This window comes from Epithele typhae (genome assembly GCF_022376455.1).
Source record: "Epithele typhae strain CBS 203.58 chromosome Unknown BXZ73scaffold_535, whole genome shotgun sequence".
NCBI classification, from domain to species: domain Eukaryota; kingdom Fungi; phylum Basidiomycota; class Agaricomycetes; order Polyporales; family Epitheliaceae; genus Epithele; species Epithele typhae.
In genome coordinates, this window is record NW_025954726.1 from 1 (window position 1) to 14965 (window position 14965).

General features: G+C 59.2%; 6 protein-coding genes across 6 annotated transcripts; 4 read left to right on the top strand and 2 right to left on the bottom strand.

Annotated features, from left to right (window-relative positions):
• Window positions 1-1323: 1323 nt before the first annotated feature.
• BXZ73DRAFT_62293 (uncharacterized protein) lies at window positions 1324-2175 on the top strand (the record flags this gene model as incomplete). The annotated part of the gene is made up of 3 exons (XM_048021738.1): window positions 1324-1692; window positions 1809-1922; window positions 1972-2175. 3 exons carry the CDS (start codon window positions 1324-1326, stop codon window positions 2173-2175), a joined length of 687 nt encoding a protein of 228 aa, XP_047870513.1.
• A 125-nt stretch (window positions 2176-2300) lies between these two features.
• On the top strand, window positions 2301-2531 carry BXZ73DRAFT_14455 (uncharacterized protein; the record flags this gene model as incomplete). Its single annotated transcript, XM_048017496.1, has 1 exon — window positions 2301-2531. A coding segment is annotated over one exon (231 nt), but the record flags the coding sequence as incomplete, so codon positions are not given.
• A 221-nt stretch (window positions 2532-2752) lies between these two features.
• BXZ73DRAFT_62294 (uncharacterized protein) lies at window positions 2753-3660 on the top strand (the record flags this gene model as incomplete). The annotated part of the gene is made up of 2 exons (XM_048021739.1): window positions 2753-3034; window positions 3424-3660. Coding segments are annotated over 2 exons (519 nt in total), but the record flags the coding sequence as incomplete, so codon positions are not given.
• A 2323-nt stretch (window positions 3661-5983) lies between these two features.
• On the bottom strand, window positions 5984-7706 carry BXZ73DRAFT_62301 (heterokaryon incompatibility protein-domain-containing protein; the record flags this gene model as incomplete). The annotated part of the gene is made up of 2 exons (XM_048021740.1): window positions 5984-7045; window positions 7491-7706. 2 exons carry the CDS (start codon window positions 7704-7706, stop codon window positions 5984-5986), a joined length of 1278 nt encoding a protein of 425 aa, XP_047870516.1.
• Window positions 7707-8816: 1110 nt separating this feature from the next.
• BXZ73DRAFT_111383 (uncharacterized protein) lies at window positions 8817-9893 on the bottom strand (the record flags this gene model as incomplete). Its single annotated transcript, XM_048017397.1, has 5 exons — window positions 8817-8867; window positions 8922-9141; window positions 9199-9579; window positions 9606-9779; window positions 9826-9893. The coding sequence occupies 5 exons, from the start codon at window positions 9891-9893 to the stop codon at window positions 8817-8819; spliced, it is 894 nt and encodes a 297-aa protein (XP_047870517.1).
• Window positions 9894-12452: 2559 nt separating this feature from the next.
• BXZ73DRAFT_85515 (uncharacterized protein) lies at window positions 12453-13236 on the top strand (the record flags this gene model as incomplete). Its single annotated transcript, XM_048024022.1, has 5 exons — window positions 12453-12490; window positions 12568-12700; window positions 12727-12849; window positions 12887-13037; window positions 13109-13236. 5 exons carry the CDS (start codon window positions 12453-12455, stop codon window positions 13234-13236), a joined length of 573 nt encoding a protein of 190 aa, XP_047870518.1.
• Window positions 13237-14965: the final 1729 nt, after the last annotated feature.

Here is a 14965-nt window from a genome sequence, read left to right on the forward strand (position 1 = left end):
GTCGATATGATCCGTCTCGCACGAATGCACCTCCTCGGCAGCGGAGGTTGCTTCATTGGCCCAGGAAAGACGAAGGATGCAGAAGTGTTGTCGGCGCGGTACGTCTGGACCTGGCGTATTCGTCGCAGTTTGAGATGACAGCGAGGTTACCCTAGATGAGCGCAGGTGGTTGTTGCTAGTGATCACCACGGGTGGGCCTGACCCGGCCGGGTCCCGGGTCCGGGTCATGCGGGTCCGGGTCCGGGTGGTGAGGAGCCGACCCGCGCGTTTGTGCATTGACCCGTGGGTAACCCGGCGGTTATGTCACACTGTACTGAACATCCTGGTTGGGCGCTTCCAGCAGCCCGTGCCGGTTTCAGCCTGACCCTGAGTGGCTAGCGCCACCTACTGTACAGTTATAGGATTATATAATGATGAGACTTTCCCTGTCCTCTCCGCCCCGTCTCTGCGAGTCTGCCTTTCCACCCACTTCTGCGTCTATCTTGTTGATGTCGACTTCCACCACTGTCCACCCTGATCCACCTCAAAAGCGTCCCGCATCCCCTTCGGTGGAGCAAGATGCCCCGGCGGAGAAGCGCCATCGCACCCTCACAAAGAGGGCTCAGCGGATGCTTGAAGACGAGGGAATGGTGGTGAGTCTTCAACCATTCTGCACTAAATGATATATACTCACGTCGAGGTCAGCCTGGTGCCGCGGGTGCGAGTGTAGCAGCCCCTGCTGGTGACGCTGCACCCTGCGAGAAGGCCGTCGGTGATGCCGCACCCCGCGCGAAGGCCACCGACGATGCTGCACCCCGCGCGAAGGCCACCGGTGGTGCCGCAAAACCTGCTGGTGACGTTCCACCCCGCGCGAAGCCCACCGGTGACGCCACACCCCACGCGAAGCCCGCCAGCGATGCCGCACCACGCGCGAAGCCTGCTGCCACTGGTGACGCTCCACCTCGCGCAAAGCCTGCTGGTGACGCTGCTGCAGCTGATAAAGGGCCGAGTGCGCATCGCAAGAAGGCGCGGAAGCCGAAGAAGCGGTCGAAGTCTGGAAAGGGTGTTGTGAAGCCGACTCGGAAGACGGGGGGCTATCACTCACCATACTGCTTGTCCGAAGAGGAGGAGGCGGCTGCACATCATGATGTAATCAACATTAACGACTCGGACTCGGACAGTGGGAGGTCAGACTCGCCGGCGCCAGCCTTCACCAAGGGAACAAATGGTGTGCCGTGGTTCGAGGACGATGATAAGGGCCTAAAGCAGCTTGGTGAGTGTGACTTTGTCGTAATCCTGGCTGAAGATGTACTCACTAACGTTGCGGCATGTATAGCGGCCATGATGGACCGTGGGTGGGACTCCCCTATCTACGGTTTTTTCAAGCCCATCCCTAAGATCGCGGACATCGACGGACGTCGCGTGCACGTCTTCGAGTGCATGGCTAAAGGCTGTATCAAAAAGGCTGTTAATCGCTACATCGACAAAGGCGACGCGACATCAACTGGCAACATGACAAGGCACGCAAAAAACTGCTTTGGCGAAGATGCAGTGAAGCGCGTGGTCAAGGCCACGATGACGCCTGGAGAGGTTCGTCAGCGCTTCGGCAAGAATGCCTCGGAGAGTGGGGACGTCACCTCCTTCTTCGAGCGCAAGGGGAAGGGACCGGTGACATACTCTCATCGCCAGCACACGCGCACTGAGACACGGTATGTTCTATCCAAGCCTGGTTTGATTGCTGTATTGATGACCATATTAGTGCGGAGTTTGCGCGATGGGTCGCGGAATCTTACCGTCCGTTTGATATCATCAAGGACGCTCGTCTCCAGTCACTACTGAAGACGGGCAGACCGGGATACTGGATCCCATCCGCTTCAACGGTCGCGCGCGATGTGAAGACGCTCTTCGCGCGCTCGCGCACTCGGATCAGCCGTCTTCTTCGGGTGAGCAGAGCGGGCTTTAGAGGACATTTTAGTACTCATCAGATTACAGGAGTACGAAGGACGACTTAGCATATCAACGGACTGCTGGTCGTCTCCAAATGGGAACGCTTTCATGGCAGTTATCGTGCACTTTGAGCACGACGGAGAGCCGCTGAGCATGGTGCTCGACGTCGTTGAGGTGGCAAAAGTGCGTACCTCGATGTTTTGCCCACCTCTCCAGTGTCCGCTCGGCGCTGACCATGGGATCTGCTAGTCGCACACAGGTCAGACCCTCGGTGAAACTCAGATCCGCATCCTATGCGAATTTGGTATCAAGGAGATGGTGTGTGCCTCAGAAAGCGTACAAACATATGAAGATAACTGATCAGACTACTCACACAGCTCCTTGGTGTCGCCTGCGATAGTGCTTCCGCCAATTTGGCAATGATCAAGACGATGGAGAAGGGTCTTCAGAAGTTCCGGGCATCTTCCGGACATGTTGCCTGCTTCGGACATGTTATCCAGCTCGTCGGCCGGGGCTTGCTCGACCAGTTCGACCCAGATAAGAAGAAGCCAGGTGAGGAAGACAACATTGCCGCAGAGGGGGACGAGGATGCGGAGGATGCAGAGGATGGGGGCGACGAGGATGAAGAAGAAGAAGACGCCGAGGACGGCCTCGAGGGGCTCATGGACGAGGTCGAGTGGGTCGACGACATGTCCGGAATGACCCCAGGCGAGCTCCGCGAGTTCCGCTCGAATCTCCGCCCAGTGCGCTTGATGCTTACAAAGGTAAGTTCCCACTCCTATCGTCTGTTCAACGCCTCACTGCCAGTCTCTCTCGTCTTCTTAAGCTCCGTCGCCTGGCCGCCACCATCCGCAAGTCGACAACAATCCTGCTGCCAGCATGGAAGAAGCAGCTCGAGGCGCTCAATCAGGGCATTCTCATGCTGAAGCAAGACGTCAGAACACGGTGGTGTTCAACTCACGACATGCTCAAACGGGCTGTCCGCCTGAAGACGGCCATCAAGTCCTTCTGTGAGGCCGACAACGACCTCCATCCTCTGGATCTCGAGGAGTACCAGCTCTCTAGGCGGGAATGGTCGATTGCCGAGCAGCTGCTGGAGGTGCTTAAGGTATGTGTCTTTTCTTTTCGCACTTTTCTTCTTTGTTCTGATCATCTTTCCGCTCGTTCCCACTGCCATGTTGTCTCTCTCATCTCCCCGTGTCCTTGTCTCGTCCGACTATCCGCGTTGTCTTGTCCGACTCCTTGTGTTGTCTCTGTGCGCCTTCGTTTCGTCTCCCCACACTGCCTCCCCGCATTGTCTCTGCACATTATCTCCATTCGTCCTTATCTGATCGTCCCCACGTGCACGCCGCATCCACACGGTATCTCTTCGTCCTTTCCTCATTTTCTTGTTCTCGCACTGTATCCCCGTGTCCTCATCTTCTCTCGTCTTGTCTCCATACCTCACCGACTTCCCCATCCCCATCTCTCTCCGTCCAACCTCAACAGGTCTTCAAGGATGCAACGCTCTTCTTCTCCCGCAGCACACCAAACCTTGCAAGCGTCATCCCGGTCATGGACGTCCTCGACGAACGCCTCACCACCACTGCGCTGCCGGGAAGCAAGACCTCAAAGGGTGTACCCTACGACCCGGCCATCCGGTTTGCTCACAAATTTGTGCAGCAGGTTCTCAACAAGTACTACGAGCTCACAGACTCTTCGGAGTGCTATCGAATCGCCATGGGTGAGTTCTAATGCCATTTCTTCGTACATTGTAGCTAATCAGACTCGTCTGTAACAGTGTTGCACCCGGGATTCAAGCTCGAGTACTTCAAGACTCATCACTGGCAAGATGAGTGGATTGAGACTGCCAAGACTCTCGTCCGCAACGAGTACGATTCGAACTACAAGCACTCCGACTCGACTGTCGAGCAGGACGACCATGACAATGCAGCGTCTGCAACACGCCGGTCTCGCGACGATAAGGTACGTTCTACTATCAGGTTTCTTATGCATTAAGCTGTACTATGGGTCGTCCGAGCGTATCGAGAGGCTGCCTCAGGCATCGGTCACGTCAGGGCGCCCACGCTGCCCGTGTCGCCCACGTCGAGCCGACCATGTTGGTTGCATCGACCTGTCCCCATCGGCCGTGTTGAGCAGCTCGTGTCGCCCGCGTCGTGGCCCGCATTGAGCTGCCCGCATCGCCCTCATTGGGCTGTCCACGTCACCCGCATCGAACCGACCGCATCGCCCGCGTTGAGCTGCTCAAGATGGCCATGTTGAGCACCTCGTTGCGGGCGTGTTGGGCGGTTCACGTCGCCTGCGTCGCCCGCATTGAGCTGTCCACGGCGCTCGCGTCGGGCTGCCCGCGTCGGCCGTCTTGAGCAGCTCGTTGCAGGCGCATCGAGCTGCCCTTATCGGTCATGTCGAGCACCTCGTTGCGGGCATGTTGGGATGCTCTCGTCGCCTGCATCGCCCGCATTGGGCTGTCCATGTTACCCACGTCGAACCGACTGCGTTGCCCGCGGTGAGCTGCCCGCGTCGTCCGTGTTGAACAGCTCGTTGTGGGCGTCACGTTGGGCAGCTCGTGTCGCCTGCGGAGCCCACATTGAGCTGCCCCACATCGCCCGTGTCGAGCTGGCCGCGTCGGCCGCCTTGAGCAGCTCGTTGCGGGCGCGACGAGCTGCAAGTCGTATGCGGTGTATTAAGCTGCCCGCATCCACCACGTCGAGCAGCCCGTGCGGGGCGCATCGACAAGCTCATGTCACTTGTACTGAGCGGCCCGCAACGCCCATGTTGAGCAGCCCGTGTCGCCCACATTAAAAGCTGCCCGTGTCAGGCGCAGCGGCCGCCATTGAGCTGCGTTCGTTAGAGCTGCCCCACATCACCCGCGTTGAGCTGCTCGTGTCGGGCGCGTTGAGCAGCCCATTTCCGGTGTGGCGAGCTGTCTAGTGTGTCAGACGCTGAATCCATTTCTTGCAGGACGACGAAGATGTCAATATGTTTGACAACTACAACTTCCTTCCGGTCCGGGGAGATTCAATCGACAAGGACGAATTGACGCGCTACCTTGCGGAGCCAATTGTCCCCGTCGACAATGCACTCGACTGGTGGCATTCGCACACGAAGCAGTACCCATGCTTGAGCCGCATGGCACGCGACTTTCTGATGATTCCCGGTGAGTTTCAGAGCCGTCTTCATTCACTGCGTCTTCACACTAACGTCTATGCTTGTTGATAGCTACTTCTATCGACGTTGAGCGACTCTTCAGCCGGGGCCGTTTGTTGCTGCCTCACGTGCGCAACCGACTTTCTGCGCAGACGACCCGCGCTCTCCTGTGCCTTGGCGACTGGTCTCGCCTTGGATTTATTCACAGCGAGGATGTTCTCCGGGTTGCTGCATTGGATGAAGTAGAAGAGAATGATGTTCTCGATTACAAGATGCTGAAGGGATACGATAGAATCGAGCTCGCGCGTGGTTAAGGTACATGTCATGTATGTTCTGTTGTGACGTTATGTTATGTCTAGTCACGCTCCCCCCCATGCTTGTTGCACTTTCCCACCTGCGATATGCACGCTCTCTGCATCTAAGTATTCAATCACTTCTCTCTCGATGTGCTGACCCTCGGGTGACCCGTGGGGGGTACGACCCGCGCAAACCCGTGTGTATAGGCGCCGACCCGTCAGCTCAGTGACCCGGGGGTCTGCGGGTCCCGGGTTTCACGGGTCCGGGTCCGGGTCCAGCTGCCATGACCCCGGGGTGACCCGTGGTGATCACTAGTTGTTGCTGGGGGACTTGCCGTGAGAGCATGTCCCGAGAACGACAGTCAACTGTAGAAGCCGGCTGCACCTGAAAAAAAGGAAGACGTTTTCGGTGGAAGAAAGCGACGGCAGGGTGCTTGCTTCGCCGTCGAAGATGATGTGCTTGTCCCTGAGCCGGAGGAAGTCGCGAAAGGCAAGGTGAAAGGGGGAGCTGGTAGTGGTGGTTTCGCAGAAGCGTTTAAGCAACTCCATCCCTGCGGTTTTGTGCTCGGAGAGGTCACCAGTGTACGGCGGGAGGGCCACAACGCGCAGGTCTGTCATCTTCCAGACATGTGAGGCGATCCGGGCCGTGCTTGGTTCCTCCATGCACACAACAGGTTCCTCCGCGGGCTGGTAGAGCGGAGCAGCGCCATCGTTGGACCTCTTATTGTCCACCCTTTGGAGCAAGAGGAAGAGGGGTTCGGGATCTCTGCAGAATAAATCGACGAGGATGAATCTATTCGTATCATCCAGAGGCAGAACGGCCGCGCGGAGCTCGATTCTATCTGGTGAAACGGAGAACGTGGGAGCACGGAGTTTTGCGGTCGTCCTTGCAAACCAGTGGCGCTCAAATGGTCGTCAATGTAGCGCAGCGTAGAATGATATCCATACCAGCGTACCTTATTTTGTCCTGTCTGAGATCGTGCACTTGCGTCGTAGAACACAGAACGAAGGAACCACGAAGGCTGGAGGGGGAGAAGATGACGACGGGGTTGGCTTTGGGGATTTCGCGGGAGGTACGATTTGAGGTCATCCAAGTTGTTCACATGCCGCCGTTCTCCCAAGAGAAAAATCGAAGGATCCTGCGAGGTCTTCGAGATCTCCATGAGGAGCCGGCAGAATGCGAGCCGCCCTTCGCCGTACAGTGTCGGCATGTTGACCCCGAAAAGTCCAAAGAGGCTGTAGGCGGCGTCTTCCGGCCTCGTGGTGGACCGACGTGCCGCCCAGGAGATGCGCGTCGCGATGGTCTCATCGGTAAACGGGGGCTCGAAGCGGAGGACCTCCGCAGAGATCTTGGTTGCTTTTTCTAGTCGATCGGCGAGCTCGTACTTGGTGCCCAGATATATCCACTCCTTGGAATAGAACACGAGGATGCGGGACGCGATAAGCTCTTGGAGAGTCCAGCCCCGCTCGTGCCAGCGGCTGTCTCGGAAGGCGCGCCACATCTTGTCCGAATCAGTGTCTGAGTATTGGACGTCGCTGAGGTAGACGTAGCAGATGTTGGAGAGTGCGTAGTACCGGAACATGGAATTGATGCCTTCCGAGAGCTCGGAACTGCTATCCTTGTTGATACAGCACGTATCGACCCAAGCGTACTCGTACCCGTGCTGTTCGACGAGCTCAAGAAATAATCGAACTTTTGGAGTGAGGCGATCGCGTGGGTTGAACCATGGTGGTGACAACGGGTGTGGCTCGGCACGTCCTTGGACCGGTGCAGGAGTAGGGGAAAGCGGGATCGCAGGAGCACGTGGATCTGAATCTGTGGAGCGGTCTTGGGTCTCATATGTCAGTGTCGAGGAGGAAAAACGAGCTGTAATTTCACTAACCGGGACCGCATCTATTACCTGATGATCGACTATCCCGGCGATTCTCTTCAGTGCGATCGTGGACAACGGGGGAGGTCTCAGTACTGCAAGGGGTGCGTAGGTACGGTGGAAATTCGAGGTTCTGCATGATCTGGGATTCCGCTCGATGGAGAGCATCTTCCAGGTCTCTGCGAGTCACTTCTGCCTGGGAGACGAGACAGCGGAGCTCGTCGCGGTGAACCGCGGCTTCTTCAGAGACTGCCTGGGAGATGAGAGATCGGAGCTCGGCTCGGGGCAAGGGACGCTGTTCTTCCGGGGAGAAGGGGCTGTTGGATTCTTCGTTCAGCCTTTGAACCTTTTGAAACGTTTCTTCTTCTTCTCCCCAGGTGTGCGACAGGATAGCATAGCCTCTAGGAACGTCTTCGGGTTGGGGAAAGAAGACGAGGTTCGCGCGCGCGGTGCCCAGGAGCCACATCGCTTCTATCACGAATATTAGAACGGGCGTGTCACGCAAAGGTACTGTGCACTAATACCGGGTGCGAGAGGAGGTGTACGATTCGCGGGATGAGTACAGACACTTGGGGAGCATGAGCAAATGCGATACACATCATCGGAAGAGCGCACGTACGATGAGAGTATCCGCGACAGTGGATCTGTTTTGCGGTGGTCACCGTGATATCACAATGAGCGTTGATGGCTGGGAGGAGACACAAGGTAGACGGGAGGAGACGTCGGAGGGGTTGAGGGCGAGGTGGAAGAGGCCAAGTTGCTGCGAGGGCGACCCCAGCCGCATACGCCCACCGCACGGTCCACCATGCGGAACACACACGCGATAGCGTTGGAGCGCCTCCGATGCTTCTCCTGAGAAACAAAGGCGGACAGAGCGTGGGCCGGCTTCGCGCTCCCAGGGCGAGATGACGTCTTTCCCTGCCATGAACGTGTCAAACTCTGATGAGTATCGTGCGTGTTCGCCGATGCTTGGATCGCAGGAGTAGACTCCAGCAACCGTGATTGTCTCAGCCGCGCTCGTTATCAATGACAGTGTATGCGTGCGAATAGGCACTATATGCGAACTCCCAGGTGCGAAGCTGGGACGTCGCCGAGATAGACGTAGCAGACAGCGGGATCGGAGGGCAGCTCAACGCCGTCTCCAGGAAGGACATGGGCGATGCTCTAGATCTCCCCGCCCGCACAGCCTCGGACGACCATTGGTTTGAGCGGAGATGAACTTAAACACCCCTGAGATCAATGGGTCAGCTGCGCAATCCCAAGAATGCACAAGACATACCGTTGCAACGAGGTTTCAAGCAGCAGAGCTTCGCCGCGTCGTCGACGATCGCATGCCACGGTCGACACGCGTTGTGGACAGAAGTATCGCCCCGGCTAGAGGTTTGCGCCGATGATATTCGGACCCTCAGTCGGTCACAGGAGCATGCGCGTCCGTCACGTGGTCGCGTGGCCGGGTGCGTTCCGCCCATCACACCCGGCACGTCAAGTCCGCGTCCCAATCCTCCGACCCGACACCCTTGTTCACCACGAAGAGCTGATGGGGGTCGTACCGCGCCTTGACCTCCTTCAGCGCCGGCTAGTTCGCCCCGAAGAACACCTGCCGGAAGTCCGGCTCGAGCGTCGACGCCTGCGATCCACGACCGTCAGCTTCCTCGCACCCCCGCGTGCCGCTCACGCTCACCTCGTTGAAGTAGCAGCCCGAGTCGGGCGCGAGCTCGCGCAGGACCCGGGTGCTCGCCTCGATCCGGTCCATGACCGCGTCGACCTCGTCCGCGGTGTCGCCCTCGCTCTCCGTCCAGACCTCCCCAACGATGACCTGTGCGAGTGCGCCGCACCACGCCGGGCTGAGCGCCATCGCGTCCAGGGCGACGCCCGCTGCCTCGCCGCCGGGCGCGACAAGACTCCGGCACAATCAGCCTCGTGTTCCACAGAGCGCATGCCACGGGACTGCGATGCACCAGTACTCGATCTGCGCGTCCGCGGCGTGCGCCGGGTCAACCTCGACGAGCGCACGCGGGAGGAGGTGCGAGCCGAGCGCGGTGGGGATCCCGACGTGCCTAACGGCAGCGGTCATGTTGAACCCGAGCACGTTGTACCACGCTGCCCAGCTCGCGAACGGCACCGTCGTCGCGCGGGAGAGGACGAGCGCGGGGTCCTGCGCGGCGGCGAAGACGGCCTGGATGCTCGCGTTCGCGGCGGCACGGTCCGCAGACGGGCTGATGATGAACGTGGTGAAGTTCCACGCGGCCACGGTGGGGACGACGTTGGCGTAGCCGCCCCAGCCGGCGTCGTAGAGCGCACCCTGGGCGGCGATGAACGCGCCGAAGGCATCCCGCGCGCTGGGCGAGGGCACGTTCATGCCAACGCGAAATCGAGGAACGCGGCGAGGATCAGCAGGTTCGGGTGGGTGCGGTACGTTGCGGAGAGGACGACAGCGACGTTCGCAAGGAGGATTTTGACCGTGATTACCGGATCACCGTGATGAGAGGCGGGGGTAGGGCTCCCGGCGATGTAGCTCAACCAAACAAGAGCAAACCGCCTGAAGTTCGATGAGCTCGTGTCAGGCAGCCCCGCGAGAGACGTACCGGCATTTGCGCGGCCGAGCGCAGGACGGGGAACGGTGGAGGAATGGGTTGGGAACAGCGGCGAGCATCTGGGTGGCGGGGATTTGGCGAGTGCTCAGTCCGTGAGGAGCGACGGTTCAAATGGGTGGATCAGAAAGAAGATCGAGGGCGGTTGACGAGGCCTCCACGACATCCAGGGCGGGCAAAGGCGGCGCACGTCGCCCCCGAGCGAATGCCTGGGCGTGCTGCGACCCATAAGCTGGGCGATATCTGTTCATACATGAGTGCTCAGGGGACGACGCGTTACTTGGACAAGAGCAACGCACCTGCAGGAAGTTGAGGCCGTGTGGACATACAGAGCGCGGCGGTCCGGAAGCGAGCCTCGTGAACGTGCCCAAGCCGCTGGAGCGGAAAGGCACAGAAAGCGTGCGGCGCAGGGTCCAAAAGCGCGTTTGGTCGCAAACCTCGTCGTTCCAGTGCGGAAAGACTGTCCACGTCCCGCGAGGAGAGTCTGAGAAGAGGGTCGCAGAGGTCAAAAAACGCAGGCGGGTGGTGCATGCATAAGGTGTGCCGGATGTACAAACTGCAACGTGGGCGACGGTGGAGAGTGTCCTCCGTTGGGGCACGGAGTTGTTTGAACACTGTAATAAGAGGGCTATGTGGATGGGATCGCTCGAAGGCTGGTTCTACGTGCCGTCGGGAATGCTTCGCGCATGAATGGAGCATCGGGACGCGGAAAACAAACACAGAGCAGGGTGCGTGGATATGGTGAAGCGTGCAAAATACTGGGCGGGCCGCGTAGACAAGGTCGAGATATGCAGGAGCTTTGCGGCGGATTCGTGCGTGCAGCACTCTGGAGGGTCTAGTCGGGTGAGGGTGATGGCACTAGATGGGCGACGACTCTCTCTGGTTCGCTGGTTCAATCTTCATGGCAGAAGTGGCCAGCGGCACCAACGCGTAGAGGCAGCAGGGGGATAGCAGACAAAGGACGGAAGGATGTGGACGAGAAAATGCGTATATTGCGAGAATGCGGCTGCTACAGGTATGCCACATACCGGCCCCGACTACATGCCCCCTCCGCCCTCTCCATGGCGTATGCATATGTGAGACGCGCCTCCATCCGGCCAGTCCAATGATTTGCAGGGTGGGAAGTCGAATGGATGGGCAGTCGGTGGTGCTGGCAGGGGGAAAATTTGGGGCGGCGGCGGAGTGGGGGGCAAGGGACACAGTCGGCAAGGAGAGAGAAGACGAGAGAAGGGCACGCGGGGGAGGGGGGGCAGGAGGCAAGTTCGAAAGCCACAGGCGAAGGCGGAGGAGGCGGAGGTGGAGAAGGAGGAGGAGGCGGAGCAGCCGCTGCCGTCGGAGGCCTCCGCTCCGACTAGACGCCCGTAGCGCGTCGCGCCAACAGCGGATGTCGCCTGTGTCTTGTACTTACTTCGACTCGATCCATCGTGCTCGCCACGTGCAGCGTCCCCCGAGCAGTGCGTTGTCGTCGTGTGTATGCTGTATTGATGCTCCGACAGGCATTCAGCGGCCAACGAGTGGCGGTGGGTGCTTCGGCGTCGACAATTGCGTTGCATTTTCAGTGCTAAAGTTCTTCGTCCACAGTGCAATCACTGAGAAGGCAGGGGGTGTCGCGCAAAAGAGTTTGCCTATGTCCTTTCAAGTCTTCGGTGACACTGATCGCGCCTCCATGAATTAGACGACATGGATTAACTCCTTTACACTGCACATCACGCCAAATTTCCCGTCAGGAAATGTTTAGGATAGGTTGTATATCCAACACATATCCCGCGTATATACTGGGATCCGGATTTCCGGGCCATTTTCGATAACAGGCAACCAATTATGCCCACGTGACCTGTTCACCTCGCGCGTCTTAAAGCGTCTGCGCGTCGAGAAGCACCCTGCATTTCCCTTGCTTCATTCCCCCATCCTTCCTCAGGCCTAAGTGCCATGTCCAACCATCACCATGACATTCCCCCACACCCCATCGCGCAACGCCGCACCGCTCTATCAGTAGGCTCGTCGTCCGTTACCTTTGAGTGCCTGCAAAGTCCCTGTGCTCAGCCCTTGCTCAGCCCACCGGCGGTTCACTTATCCCCAGCCAGGTGTGCCTCACCTCCGATCCGGTTGGATCAACCGCAGTTATATGTGCATGAAGAGTGTTACGGGCTTTCCCGGGATTTTGGGGCGGAGCAAAGGCGAGTATAGCTCATTCTTTGGGTAATTATATGCGCACTGAGTTGTGCTATAAAACATCCGCAGTGCGACCGAACGCTGTGGCGATGATGCCCGGGTACGTCCTTCGTCTCGTATGCGTACCGCCTTGGAATTGATACACCTTGAAGTCAGTGCGACAAGATGGACACGATGGACACGAGTGACAACGGAGCGCCCGAGTCGAGGTGAGTGCAAACACTTGCGAAGTGGTATAAGTTGCAGCGCGTGTGCCACAGCCCGCTTTACAGTCGAGACCGGCTCTCTGCCCCCCGTTTCGCTGTCTCATATATACGTAGTGATATTGATCTAGCTACAGTACTTGCAGGGGTGCAATCATCGGCCGCTGAAACCCCTCACCCAAGACCTTCACCCAAGAGCATCGCACGGCAGCCGCCGCCCCACCTTCGCTGAGATCCCACCTGAGCATGTATGGGAGGATCTGGCCCGCGATGGACATGATCAGGTGCGTTCTCTGCTCTCTCTCCCGTATCCTCGTCCTCGCCATCCCTCCTCTCCATCGCGTGTGATCACCCCCTGCAGGATGCTCTACATGTGGGGCCGGCTGCTCGTCAAACCGCCCTGGAGCACTATTCCAAGGTCCATGATCTCCCTCAAGGACTTGGCCCTCGCTCGGCTCCCCACCCATCTCTTCGCGATCTGCGGCCCCGCGTCGGTCTCGTTCCTCAAGAAGTCTCTTAGGTACCACCCTACCCGCACCGCGACGCGATCGAGGCGCTCGAGGAGTACTTCAACACCCGGCGCACGTTCCCCTTCCTCGACCGCATGCTCGGTGTCCTCAACGCCCTCGGGCCCTACGGGCGCGTGCGCGAGGACACGGGGCGCTTCCAGGGCTGCGCAGGCGATCTGTGACACGTTTGACTTGCTCGACAACGCCAAGCTCCTCAACGTCGTCACCCGCATCGTCGGCCACATCGACGCGCTCCTCATACTCGCCCGCACCGTCCGCCGCGGAGCGCAGAACATCGGCGTGCTCGGCGTCGTCGACGCGTGTGCGTGCGCGCGCGCGCTGCCGTCGCCGCCGCCTGACGTGCCATCCATGGCGCGATGGACAACGGTGTAGACTACAGGTGCCTGCCGAAGAAGCGCACCGACGAGTCCTGGGACGGGCAGTCCGGAGGCTGTCGACTCGGACTGAACCTGCGCGGACCCTGCTCCCCGACCGCGACCAGCTGCTGCGTACTATTGTGAATCCCAGTTACCGCTAGTATCTCCGCATCCCTGTAGCACGTGTCAGTAGCGTAGATGTCAGAATATACATTTTTAACCAATATCGTATGAACCATCAGACAGCCACGAACGCGCGCACGACCCGGAATAGCGAGTACCCTGGAAGCGCCAGCCGGGATGTGCACAGGATATTTCTGGGGAAAGGGGAAGTTTCGAGGAATATTCCAGAACCTTCCTGGCAGGAAAGACCTTGGATAAATCTGCGATATTCGTTATATCCCAGACATATCCTGCCAGGAAATTTGGCGTGATGTGCAGTGTTTGGTCGCCGAAGGCTGCAAGAGCGAGAAGCGGAACGAGGCCGGGATCTTCGGCATCCTTGAAGAGGCTGGCCGTGGGTCGCGAGTGTCTTGGAACGTCAACCACGAGTTTGAGCCAGGCTCTTCGTGCTGCTCGTCGCGCGCGAGCAAGCTCTGGACGCAGACATTCTCGACCAGGCATATGCCGACGACGGCCGGGCTCAGCAAGCACGTCATCAGAACGTCTTTGCGCTCCTCGTCGCTCGCCGCCTGTCACGATCGTGCGCGCGTCTCCGCTCTCGACCGCCCACTCGACCGCAGTTCTCGCCAAAGCGCATACAGCCAGCGCGCGCCGGGCGCATACAGCCAATGACGACACCCCTCGTTGTCTTGCACTACACACCGCTGCCCGTCCGCAACACCTACGTCTTCCCTCCGTCTTCTCTCCTGTGCTCGATCCGCCTTCGAGCCCGCCGTGCCCTTGCTAGATGTGCCTTCGCGCTCTCCATGCCTGCGCCGCCGCTCACATCCTGCCGCCCGTCCTCTGCCCGTCCTCTGCCTGCCCTCCGCGCTGCCCACGCCCGGGCCCGGGGGTGCACAGCCCGACTCCTTTCCTCGGTGCTCACTCCTTGAGCCACGTCCCGTCTCTGTTGATCTAGTCCGCTCTCACACCGCCGTCCGCTTCCAACGCTTTCTCTGCTCCCACATACGCCAACCGTGATGCCAACCCACTGGCCTCCGACGCGAGCTCGACCTCGTCTCCGACAGTCACCAACACGCTACCGAGCATTCGACACACTGTACCCGCACGTATTTTGTCTCGAACAAAGACCAGTTGCTCTACTGGCAGGCCGCGCGCCCACGCCTTGTCGCCAGCGGTCCCCATTTGCCACGTCATCGCGCGAGCCTGAACCACTGCGCTTTCCACCCGCAATCCGCGCTGGCCCACGTACCAGCTCTCAAACATCGCGCGACGAGCCGTGCACAATCCCGGCCAGCACTCTCCATTCGTCTTCCTCCACACTCCGGGAGACGGCCATGTTAATGGTAATCCGCTCGTCGGAAGTGTGTGGAAGAGCGCACGAGCGCTTTGGCGACGCGCAGAACCAAGCCATGGCTCCCCGCGGTACCGGATCGGAGCCCAAGCGGCGCGTCTTCCGTGACCTCTACTCTTCGGGCAAAGGTAAGTACAGCTCCAGTGTCTCCTTCGACGTCCATCTCAACCTGCGTACTCATTCATTCACGTACCAGACCAAGAGCTCATGGAGGCCGGCTGGATGCAGGCCCGGCCGGTCACGTCCTGCGGGAATGCAAGCGTGAAATCCCTCTTCTCATCCTCTCACGTACTGCACTGCTCGCCCGCTCTCGACCGCCATCACGCCCACGCGCGCCCGTCGCAATCAAACACCGGCCCATACAGCCATGAACTCGCGCCTGTGTCCGTAATCTTG